General features: G+C 39.2%; 1 protein-coding gene across 1 annotated transcript in view; it reads right to left on the reverse strand.

Moving 5' to 3' along the window:
* CPE (carboxypeptidase E) overlaps positions 1-13,267 on the reverse strand; it is a 112,952-nt gene that overhangs the window by 35,473 nt on the left and 64,212 nt on the right. Inside the window, exon 2 of the mRNA XM_081811192.1 lies at positions 278-474. Within this exon, the coding sequence (XP_081667318.1) occupies positions 278-474 (197 nt within the window). The remainder of the gene's footprint in view (positions 1-277; positions 475-13,267) is intronic.

Consider the following 13,267-nt stretch of genomic DNA (forward strand, 5'->3'; position numbering starts at 1 on the left):
TGGGTGAATCAATATGATTTATTTAACCACAAAACAAATCATTAATTAAATACTGACTTCACCAAATTTCTCATTCGCAAACTGCTGAAGAAACTCACCCACCATCCCTTACCTTCTGAACTTTTTTCTTACCGGCAAGTTGAAGAGCATATCACTTATATCCTCCCCTGCCCTGTCCGTAAGATTCATGTGAGTTCAGCATTACTTACAGATAAGCACACATGTACAAATACAAAATGAAAGGAGCCTGCCCTGCTCTGGGCTGGCTGGAACTCACCTGAGATGCAGCCTTCTCAAAGCCGTCCGGGTTGAGGGAAGGCATGATATGGATTCGAGTGTTGTGGATCAGCTTAACGATTGTCTCGTTGCCCTTTTGGTATTCGTTGCACAAGTATTGGGCCAGGAAAATGAGCAGTTCCCGTCCAACAGCCTCATTACCGTGCATATTCCCAATGTATTTAAATTCAGGCTCACCTAAAAGACCAAAAATCAATAGTATGGAGACATTTTCTATATCTCTGAATAAAAGACAAATGGCATACAGTTATGAGTATGTTGTATATCTACTAATTTACTACACATAGCTGACAGCTGCTTCTCCCTCCAGAATAGATGCCCAACAAATCTACTTTAAATGTCAAAATATTCCAGGGCACCTGGGTGGCTCAGTCTGTTAAGCGGCTGCCTTTGGCTCAGGTCACCATCCCGCGGTCCCGGAATCGAGCCCGGCGTCGGGCTGTCTGCTGGGGGGAAGCCTGCCTCTCCCTCTGCTCCTCCTCCTGGCTCGTGCTCACTCTCTCAAAAAGTCAATAATTTTTTTAAAAAAAATAATAAAATAATAAAATAAATAAATAAGTAAATGTATGTCAAAATATTCCAAACAATAATAATAATAATGTATCACATGCCTTCTATTGATTAAACACCGAACTTCGCATTTTTTCTTATTTAGTGCTCACCAAACATCTAAAAGTAGGTATTATTTTATAATAGCAAACTGACGTTCAGACTGCTTAAGAGAGTTGACCACAGTAACACAGCCCATGAAGCCAGGATTCAAACGCTGGTCTTCTCATTTAGTTAAAAGTCTATGCTTCCCCCCCCCCCCCCGCTTTTTTTAATCCTAGGTATTAAAAGCATGAACTTCTGGAGCCAGACTGCATGGGTTCAAATCCTCGCACCAAGTCTTACTGGCTAGCCTTGAGCAAGTTAGTTTGGCTCTCTGTGGCTCTCTTTCCCCACCTATAAAATGAGAGAACTATAAAATTATTCTACCTATAAAATTATTGTAAGAACTAAGCGAAAGAATAAGTATAAATGCTTAGAACAGTGCCTGGCAAATAACAAGTGCTATGTTTTTGCTATAATTATTATTATTATTATTATGTCACATTATCTTATCAGTGTGATGTGCTTTACCACATATAATCTAATTTTCTCTTTACAACAGCCCATTAAAATGGGGAAGACAAATATTTTTATTGTCATTATTGTACAAATGCAGCACCAAGAGGATACATTTTGCTGAAGGGCTCAGAATTCAGACATAAATCACTATTGCCTGTTTCTGCTGCTCTCTGTTACATTTAGGAGTGATAAAATTGCAGAGCATAGCAGCAAATGCTCTTAATTAATCCTGTTGTTCTGCTCTCTTCTGCTTCATCCATCCCCCAGGCCCGATTTCTACAGCAGAAAGGATTTTCCCACTTACAAAATCACTAGGACTGCTCACCTCTGATAAAAATAATAATAAAAAAAAAAAAAACAAATTATTTTTCTCCTGGAAATACATTACCTAAGTATCCTTTGCATGAGATTCCTGAGTGTGTGATTTAAATGACTGCTAATCACAGAAAACCGTGTCCTTGGGTGACCTCTCAACCTTCATCTAAACTAATCTTAATCTAAGGATCAGGCAGGAGCAGGATCAGGGCTATTTATATGCCCCTCATTTTTCACTTTGAGGGAAAGTCGCTAATAAAACTGTGCCTAGGGACTTACCCACAAGGTATGTGAGAAGACATGTTTTCTTTGCTTCTGATTTCAAAAGTCATAATAACCTTCTTCCTGTCTGTCAAACTCAGTGCTTTATACCTTCCCCCTTACTGGATATAAATTTGATTGAGGCGCAGAAGAGAGGGTAGCCGTCCGTTACAAAAGAAAATAGAGATGGAGTAGCCAGAGGAGTATTACAAGCCTATTTTGCAGTTATTTGAGAAGACTACACTGTGGGAGGCAGGTTGGTCCCGCCCCTTACCCAACACAGCTTTGTGTGAGGCTTCAGTCACTCAAAAGAGCTTGGCCCATAACCCATAAGAGTAGATGAACGCACTGAAATTTTGTATTACTTCCCCGGATTTAAAAAATATATATTTAATCATTTAAAAGAGAAATAGCAAACTCATACTCACTTAGCCCCCCAGTGTTTGTTTGGTGGTCACAGTATATTTTGTATTTGAATCTGAATGCTCTCCTGGTTCTGCCACAAATCACACCACTCCCTATTGCTACAAGGCCTGATTTTCAAAGTCAGAAAATTTCCAATATGGTTTTGTTTCTTCAATCTGTAGGAAATTGCTCTCAGAAGCAAATCTCCCCCAAAATGTTTATTATATTTGTGAGGAGATAGTAATAATAGTAACAATAGCAATGCTTTAGTTTGACATGAAGATAGATAGAACTATAAAGGTCATTTTATAGAAGACATTAATATATGGAAATAAAATTCAAGACACGTACGACTTAGCAAAAGAAAAGGCAAGTGTATTTTTATCGTCCTCTGCCTTCTAGAATAAATTAGATTGCTAGATAACGCTCTCACCAGAATACAGAAGAGCTGCACTAAGCCTACTGACGTGTCTTATAAGATGAAGAAGAGTCACAGTGTTGTTGGATGTGTACATGCAAACCTTGGTGTCCAACATTACAGGAGACTCCAAAGCCAACAGAGCAGCATTCTTAAACTCAAGGAATGTGGGGACTGGAGGAGGACACAGACATGTGCACGAACTGTGTTCAGCAGTGAGGCAATGATGAAGGAATGTTGGATACATAACCAACCAGCTTCAAGGTTCTAAATTGGAATAGTCCTACCACCCGTATGTCCCTTCTCCGGCCCTTTGCCCTCCCAAAGCCAAATTTATCTTTTTCAACACAACCCCCATTGGGTCCCCTCTACCTAAAACCCATCAGCTAACCAAATTCCCATTTGCTTTCAACATAAAGGCCAGAATTCTCTACAAGAGCTTTAATTCCCCTGTGGTTCGGCCTGGGCCACCTCCCCGTCTCCTGAGGCACCTCCTTCACTCCCTGTCTTTCCGACACAGGGCTCTGGCCTGTGATGGATGCTCTTGACTTGTCACACACACACATTTTGCCTTCACGTTCTCCTAATCATGGAACACCATGGTTTCCTCAGAGTACCTTTAGTCTAAGTCCAGTTCTTTTGTTATTTTTAATACCTCAGTGTGAATATATACATTCATCAGCGTGATTGTTTGATCTTCCACCCCAGACTGCATGGTCTATCAGTGTTGGGATGGTATCTACTAGAGCTCACTAGTACATCACTCCTGCCCAAGGGAGAGCCTGAAACACAGCTAGAGCACAATAAATATCGATTAAATAAATTCACGAGTCCATGAATAAATGATTGGTCGTGCTTCTCACTTCCAACCTCCCAGCAGCATGACTGACAGTACAAAGTGTGCCCTTGAGATGCAAGTGCAGCTGTGGGCCTCTGAAAATTTTCTGGCGCAGTGAGGGGGGACACACGAATAAACTGAAGGGGACCTGAGGCAGGCTCAGGGAGTCCGTACCCTGGGGGCAATATTTAGAGACCTCAACACTTGTCGCTATATCCGACATTCCCAGGCAGGAATGGAAATTCTTCTTTGGGAATGAAGGCAGCCGTGTTGTGTGAACAGCTGATTTCCCAGGAAGAAGATTAATCTCCATGGTCACAAGAGAACCGCAAAACCTCTAGGCAAGAACTCCCTAGGGCTATTTTTGTTGTAAAGTCTAAACAAAGAGTTCTGAAGAGACTTTGACTGCCGAATCCTTAATTTAGAAACAGATATAAAATGGAAGCCTTCAGACTTTGAATAAGCCTCTCTGTGTCAGTTTACCCTCCATTTATTTAATGAGGACTGACTGCTTTTCCCCAACACTTAATTTTCTTCTCTGCGGCTCTAGAGCTGGAGTTTACAACAGGCTGTGCAACGGATGACGTGTGCATGTCTGTTTACAGTGTCGGCAGAGAACAAATCCCAGGTTTAGCAGCTGTGTCATCTCTCGTAGATTACAGCTCGTAATGCACACGCACCCAGGCGCGAGCTCATCTCTCTCCTAGCAACGGGAAGAAAAGGCAGCAGGAACTACTCTCAGTCCACTTGGGGATGGTTGGTTTTACATTCCTCTTACGCTCTGCACTCACCATCTAATTCATTTTCCTTTTTACACAGTGATTAGCCTGAGTTCCTGATCCTGCACCGAGGCATCATATTTGCGCAGGTGGCCAAACTGCCGATGGCATTGGCTCGGGAAGTACAGTTCCCCTGTTGAATCCATTTTTCCGCAATTTCACATAGCCATCTGTCTTCCAGTTACTTCACATGGCACACGATCATCAATCAAGCCACCGTTAAAAGATAATCATCCGACAAACCAAACCCAGCCTGGCTGGGCCAAGTTTCCATCGTTTTCATCTGCGTCACAGAACAATCAATGTACCTGATTGGATTTGTATTCTCATCAGAACTATATAAGAATAACTGATAGGTATTTTAACTGATGGGTATTTTAAAATCAGATCCAAAGCTTTACAGAAGGCAGAAATAAATTCCAAACTGAGGAGGCAAATGATTTTAAGTTCCGTACTTGTAACTCTTCATTTGCTCCAAGTGTTTATTAATGTGATTTGAAATAACTAAATCACAAAAAGAAAGAAAGAAAGAGAGAGAGAGAGAGAAAAGAAGAAGAAAGGAAGTAGGAAGGAAGAAAAAGGAAGGAAGGAAGGAAGGAAGAGAGAGAGAGAGAGAGAAAGAAAGAAAGAAAGAAAGAAAGAAAGAAAGAAAGAAAGAAAGAAAGAAAGAAAGAAAGAAAAGGACTCCTGAGTGGCTCAGTCAGTTATGCATCCGCCTTTGGCTCAGGTCATGATCCCAGAGTCCTGGGATCGAGTCCCATATCAGGCTCCCTGCTTAGTGGGGAGCCTGCTTCTCCCTTTCCCTCTGGCCCTCCCTCGCCGCTTGTACATGTTCTCTCTCTCAAATAAATAAATAAAATCTTTAAAAAAAAAAAAAGAAAAAGAAATTTAAAGAAACCTCTATTGCTTCAAAAACAAAACATAAGTATTTTACACCCCCAGAAACCCAAACCCTTTGGGCTTAGCACATGGGTGAAGTTTAAAGCTCACAGCAGACTGGCAAAGCCCTCAAATGGTAGGAATTAATGGCCTTTATTAAAGTGACCAGAGAGCCCCTAAAGCAGAAGTTCACAGGCCCAGTAGGGCTGAGCCTTAAAAAGAAAAAGAAAAAAAAATAAAATAAAGAGGTAAAAGTAAAAAATGGTAAAAAATTTCCTTCTCACAAAAAGGAAATTTTACTTTCACTACCTTATTTGACCCAAGGGTCAGCCTACCTGTCTCTAATATTTTGTCCTCTTGGAAATAGCTGACAGGCTGACCACTGAGGAGAGGGCTTGATCAGATGATTTGGAAAGCCCTTTCAAATCTTAGAGTCAATTATTCAATGACCTCGATATGGGAAGAAAGGAGCTGAGAGCAAATATCGAATGGAAAATGAGATAAATGTGAAAATAGGTTGTAAGCTGTGAAACTCTAGGTAAGAAGTGTAGCATCATTATTTAGAAAAAAGTAAGTAGGTTAAGGGTATTTTAACAAAGAATTTGATTATAGTAACAGAACCTTTCCATCTTTCATTCTGTAAATAGAGATGAAACTCCTACTGAGATGAATCTATTCTTCCTCCAACATCAAATTATTGCCAAAATATAAGTCCACTAACTCATTCGAAAGGTATACTTCACTCACTGATTTCACAGTTCTTCGAGCTGGTGACAATTTCAAAATACATGTTCCCGGTACATGTAATATACTAAACACATTGCTGAATAACTAGAGCATCCAAAAATAAAACCCTATTTCTCAAAAATATCATGGCAAATTATGCACCTCACTAAAGATTTTGAGAAAGAGACATATAAATAGCTATCCAAGCAGCACAATGACTGAACAGATTTGATTTACAAATGGCTATGCAAGCAAGTTGCAAACATCTCTGGAACAGATGGGCCTTTCCATCAATGATCTCCCTCTCTCAGTGGTAAACCTGGGGTTAAGACATTAGTGCTACTAATTGTTTCCACTTGTTTGACATTCTAACATATTAGAGCTTGTAAATCACTCTTGCAGAATGAACCCTGCAAGTTTCTGAAAACTTGTCAATAAATACGTCATTAATTGGCTCATGTTTTAGCATATTTTAGCAGCCTAAAATGCTGAGTGTATTCCTAAAAGAAATCCAAATCTCCAAGGGCCAAATAAATAATAGAAGAGGGTGGGTACAGATATGAAAATAGATTCTTCTACAGAAGAGATGAAGAGAGAATAAAGAGAAGAAAAAAAACAAGGAAAGGCAAAAGAATAAAAAACAATTGCAGAAGACAATACAAAGTGTAGAAGATTATATTACCCCCTCTTGCTTCCTCCTTCATAGTCATATTTTAAAATAACTAAATTTACACAGCATCTTGAAAGTAAAATCTCACTTCATCTGATTTTTAATGGGCAGCCAACACAGAATACATTACAGAATTATTCTGCAGAGACGCATTCCAGAATTCTTTTTCAAAATATTAATTATGCATTAGCCATAACGTATCATTTTAAAGTCCTCTTCCGAATGACATCCAGCGTGTATCTAGTAAGATCCTAATTGAAGAAAGAGGAATAAACAAAAATGCAGAAGGTATGGGCGCCTGGGTGGCTCAGTTGGTTGGGCGACCGCCTTCGGCTCAGGTCATGATCCTGGAGTCCCGGGATCGAGTCCCGCATCGGGCTCCCTGCTCGGCGGGGAGTCTGCTTCTTCCTCTGACCCTCCCCCCTCTCATGTGCTCTCTCTCATTCTCTCTCTCTCAAATAAATAAATAAAATCTTTAAAAAAAAAATGCAGAAGGTATTTCTAACCTTGCAAGTCTATAAAAACAATGTCAGAGTTCCAATATCAATGAATACCTTTAATTTTTTTTCATTAAGATATTCGTTTTTACACGAGTATCCTAGAAACTTTTTACAAATACCCACATACGATGATGAACGTGTAAACGTTTAACAACCAGCTCTGACCTGCTGGCCAATTTCCATGGTGCAAATGCGCCCACTATGGCCAATGTGAAGTTATCAATGTGAGGTCAGTCAGCTCACAAATTTCCGGAAAATTAAAAATAGGTCTCATAAGCCAGTACAAGCCTACTCCAACACACCACCGCACATGAAGAGCAATTATTTGAAATATGTAGCTTCTGGTTTCTCCACATGTTCTCCAGAAGGTGAATCTGAGGTCTACGGAATCTGAAGGATTTTCAAACACGTTATGAAAAGTATAATCAGGCTAGGCTATACTGTGCTGCCTTTCTTTATGTTTCATTTCATGCAGTAAGAATTAAAAGAGGTTTGTTTGGGGGTTTTTTTCTTGTATTGCGATAGAGCTGTTTTCCAAAGCACTGCACCATTATCCATCCATTCTAGGGGGGAGGAAAGGAAGAGAGGGGTAGGGAATTTTTCTTTTGGCTGAGTGAATTATTCTAGCAGTTACCTATTAACTGGATTACATCACCTTTTCTCCAAAGCTAATTATAATAAATCAATGAAAAAAATTTTACTTTAACTTATTAAGAAGTTTTTCTAAAATATTTATCATTTCAGGTATTCAAAATTCCTTCTGTTCTTCTTATCGTCTTGACCTACAAGGCTATCTTTGCGATGAAAAAGGCATTATAATTTCTGTGCCCATTCCCAGGAATTCATAGTTTAAAAATCACAGAAGTGGGTTACTTAAAATTAGTAACATGAAACATTTGACAGCTAATACCCAAGAAGAGGCTGCCTACAAAAGCCTTAGAGTCAGAAAAACCTTTGACTTGTTTAAGAGCATCATGACATGAACACGGAATAAGTTTTAATATAGAAATCAGATAAGGCAGAGATCATTTTAATGATGTAGTTTCATGATTTGAAATCTTTCTGTAGTTACGAATCACCAGGGAAGACAGAATTATTTTTAAAATACTCTAATAGCTATAGATCACATCAAATGGTTATCAGAATGCCTTTGTGCAAATATTTACTGAAGATGGATTCTGGACCTTAAAGCATCTTTTAAAAGTATTAATTTTATTTTAGATAACTCTCTTAGAAGACTCTTAAAACGAGAGGTCGTTAGTATTGCTACTACCAGTATTTGGATCCCATAAAATAAAACGTAAAGATAAATATATCTAAGAGGCCAAGAACAGAACAGAGTTAAATGAACTGGCATCAGAAGAGGGGGAAAGAAACCAAGAATGGATCTGGTTTCTGACACGTGATTATGATTCAGCCTTTGCTGGCTCTCTCGTTACCATATTTGGTTGTGACTGGTATGTTAGTCTGGGAAAATAATGCCCATGAGGAGTCATGTCGTAGCTTGGGAAGAGAAGTTTAGGTGCCGCAACAGCTTCCCAGAGGTGGTTGTGTGAGGAAGGGTTTGGCTGATTCTGCAAAACTCCAGAGGACAAAACTAGAATCCTGACTAGAATGTCCAGAGAGAGAGCGCTTAGCACAGCTGAAGAACAAACTTTCTTTCAGCGCAAGCTGTTGAAAGCCAAAACAGCTGTTGTGAAGTCATCAACTCCCCTAGAAGGCACAGAGGTATCTCGAAGCCTCGCTGTATAGATACTCGACTGGATGACCTCAAACATCCTACCATTCCATAGAAACAGAGCCTGATAGCTTTTCTTTGACAAACTATTGGTATTCAGCTTCTAAACTTGCCCTGCACAAATCATAGCTCTCAATAAATGTTAGCTGACAGTTTTGACAGTTCTCTGGAGCAAAGAGGAAATGGTAGACCATCATAGTGAACTAAGGCATGATTACAACAAGTAAAGGAAAAACACAAATTCCTATCCACCAATCACCACTCTGTGCCCAAGACAAAACAGCCCATCTTACTCCAAAAGGTGAATAGATGAGAGGAGTGAAAGTGATGACATCAGAACCTACGTGGGTGGAAAACATCAAGTATTTCTAGCAGACACAGATGAATGGAGAAAAACTTCGGTTTGCTAAGAAGCAGGTGAGGTGGTAGCAATACTAACGACCTGAAACAACATCAGCGATGGCAAAACTTAGTTGAATATTCCAATCTCTTCCCAGAAACTCCTTGGAACTTTCTTTTTCATTCTCTCAGGAAAAAGATAACTGAAAAGTCAAACCGATTTGTCAAAACATCTTCAGGACGCTATTCTCTCAACATCATTCTCTCAACATCTGTGATGCTAGTCTCAGAAGTGGTGGGCAATACAAAAGAATCTTTTCCAGGAGAGTAGAGGGAAAAATGGAGTCTCCCAGGTCTTTCTGCATGACTCAGAACCTTAGAAATTCTAGCCCGTACGAGCTGGTGATGATCCCCTTGTGGGAGGACTGGGTCCTCTTTCAGTCTCCCGCCAGGAGATTATTCTATGCTGGGGCATGCGTGAAGTATCCTCTTTTGTTCAATGGCATTAAAGAAAACTGTGCTGACTTACTGCTCTCTAGGTCAGGATCAATTGTGGGCTTCTTACAAATACAGATTTCTGAGCTCCATTCCCAAAGATCATACTTCAAAAGGTCTGAGAAAGGGCATGAGCACCTGTATTACTTTTTTTTTTTTTTTAAAGACCGAGGGTTGGTTCTGATGCCTTTCTGGGATTGAGAAAGAATGATTTGGGAGTAGGTACAGGGAAAGTCCAGTGATGGGGAGGATTTCAATGATGCCAGCAGACAGGTAGGAATTCCAGTGGCCAAGGGTCAGTGGAATACAGATGAGAAGGGTGATAGTTCTTAATTTATGAGACATTGGCTTTTTTGAGAATTTGATTTAAAGGAAAATATGAGTTCTCTTCCCTCACATTTGCAAAAGAAAATCCACAAAATTATGCAAAGATCTTACAGACTTAAGGAACCTTATACTAGACATTTAGAAGTCAGAATCTGGAAATAGAGAAATCACAACCACCATAAATAGCAACATACATTTCTTACATCCTCTTGTTTCCTGATCCAGATGAATGGACTATTCCATGCCCTTCCTTATTGCAAATGGAACACAATAGCATGGCAGCAATAGAGAAAGAAAGTCAGGGGAGTGGGGAGCATAAGCTTAGATAAGACAGTCTTGGGTTTGAATTTCAACTCTAACATCGTATATCTAACCTTTTGCAAATAACTTCTTCCCCAAGCATCAGGATTCTTTTCCGTATAAACTGGCTCACTAAAACCTCTTCTGTTGTGTTGTTGAGAAGATTAAATGAGAAAATATACAGATGAGACATTCTCTGCCAAGCCCAACAACTAGTAGATAACCAATAAATGGTTGCCCATGACTCATGCTGTTAACATAATATGAACAATCCTCCATACTGGAAACATATAGAAGCTAGAAGCTTCCAACAATAATATTAGGTGATCTTGAATCTTTCAAAGTGTTTGGAAAATTAACCAATCCTTCCAGGAGTATAGATAAAAATATCAGCCTAGTGTTGACCCATCCCATATGGCAGGCTCCTCAGACTTGGATGTGCATCCGAATCACCTGAAGATCCTGTTAAAATGCAAATTCCAATTCATCAGATCTGGAGTGGGGCCTGAGAGCCTGAAACTCTAATGAGCCCCAGGGGATACCTGGTGCTGGTCTGTGGACCACTGTGAGCATAGAAAGATTATTTGGAACCTCCAAAATCAAGAGTGGGGGATGGAGAGAAAGAGAAAGAGCAAGACACTGACTTTCAAATAATAAACAAAGACTCTTTAGAAACTTAAGTGCTTTTTCTTAATGTCGGCTTACTCCAAACAACTTGAGTGCCCACCCTGCCAAAGGCACCCAGCATAATTCTGGAAACCACTACATGGTCTCAGGCCTAAGATGCACTATAAATGCTAAACTGCATGGACAAAGAAGTATCTGCTAATGTAAACTGAACCCAATGTTAGATGCAAGAGGATGGTAGAACATTATGGTGCTTATTGATACATCCCTTTAATGCTCCAGAACTATTCAGGTCACAGGAAAGTATATTGCTCTTCTCAATTTTAAATTCAGTATTTAAATTTTAAAAATACATTAAAGAATTATGCACAGTTCCACATTTTTAATGTAGTTATGAATAAATTATGAATAATCATGGATTCTTATAGGCTATGTATTATCATATTTTGTTTATAATTCTCTCACTAAAGTACTTTCAAGATTTTTACTTATTGCAACTATTCTAATTTTATCTCCCACTCCATCTCAACCATCTTCAGCTAGTCTTTTATTTATTTCTTTGGGGACTAAGATAAGAACTTCAGGGATTTTTCTTCTTCTTCTTTTTTTTTTTTTTTTTTTGCAATGAAGAGGAGGAGGTAGTACAATGAAGGACAAAATCTCATACAAGGACAAGTAGGGCAACTAAAGAGATATGCACAGCCCCCAACAAAAACTAGAGATTCCTGATCTTATAAAACATTTTATTAATTTGTATTAGTATCTCACCTGATCCTTCCCTTAGGGATTTTTTTAGGGGGTGGGGGCAGAGGGAGAGGGAGAGAGAGTCTTAAGGAAGCTCAACATCCAGCACGGAGCCCAACATCGGGCTCTGTCTCACAACCCTGAGATCATGACCTGAGCCAAAATCAAAATTTGGACACTTAACGGACCGAGCCACCCCAGCGCCCCTCCCCTAAGGATTCTTTAAGGTTAGCTTAAATATTCTACAAGCATTCTAAAGTAAAAATAATATTGAAATGTTTTACTAAAATAAAACTACCTGGCTTCAATGAAAAACTAAAGACAGTTAATAAATATTAACTAATTATCTTCAATTTCATGTGTCCCAAGTAAATAATATCTACAATCCCAAAACATCAACATAAAATATTATGTTGAACCTTGTCATTTTTCTTGCTAATAAGTTCATGATTATTTAAAGTTATTTAAGATTCTGTATTTGGATGGTTTGAGATATCTTGTCCAAAACATTCTTATTAAACATTTCTCATGAACAAAATAAAGGGCTACCTGTTTTCAAAACTAAGGGTAAAAATCATCATGTATATCAAAAGTTGCCATTTAAAAATGATTTCTAACTGCTTAACAGCTCAGGAAAAAAGATAAATAACTGTATCCCAAGCCCAGCAAGAGAAGAATTTCTTTTCTGGTAAGATAATTAAAATACAAAATAACAAGCCAAAAAAATCTCCCATGAAATTGCATGACACCAAAACAAACAAAAACTTGGGGCGCCTGGGTGGCTCAGTCGTTAAAGCGTCTGCCTTAGGCTCAGGTCATGATCCCAGGGTCCTGGGATCGAGCCCCTCATCGGGCTCCCTGCTCGGCGGGAAGCCTGCTTCTCCCTCTCCCACTCCCCCTGCTTGTGTTCCCTCTCTCGCTGTGTCTCTCTCTGTCAAATAAATAAATAAAATCTTTAAAAAAAAAAAAAAAAACTTTTACAGCTCTATTTACACAATTTCATCACATATCTCAACTTTGAGGTAGGAAATGTTATTTTCTTCATATATCTGCTACTCTCTTTTTATCACTCACCAACCACTTTCTTGTCTTCACACTCACTTCTCTGACCTATGGATGGGCTCATCCCCACAACACATAAAATATGAAACAACATATCCAATAGAGCAACAAGGACAGTCATGAAAATTAACAAACAGAAGTCACAAAAAGAATTAGATCCCTCCTTAAATAAACTGGTATTCTCTTTTTTTTTTTAAGATTTATTTATTTATTTAAGAGAGAGAGAGAGAACAGGCAGAAAGGGCAGAGGGAGAGGAAGAATCTCAAGCAGACTCTGTGCTGAGCGTGGAGCCCAATGTGGGGCTCAATCCCATGACCCTGAGATCATGACCTGAGCTGAAATCAAGAGTCTGATGCTTAACCTACTGCACTACCCAGGCACCCCAAACTGGTATTCTTTCTTTTTTTTTTAAAGATTTTATTTATTAATTTTTTGA

This window comes from Leptonychotes weddellii, chromosome 2 (genome assembly GCF_054177405.1).
Source record: "Leptonychotes weddellii isolate Sample4059 chromosome 2, ASM5417740v2, whole genome shotgun sequence".
Classification (NCBI taxonomy): Eukaryota; Metazoa; Chordata; class Mammalia; order Carnivora; family Phocidae; genus Leptonychotes; species Leptonychotes weddellii.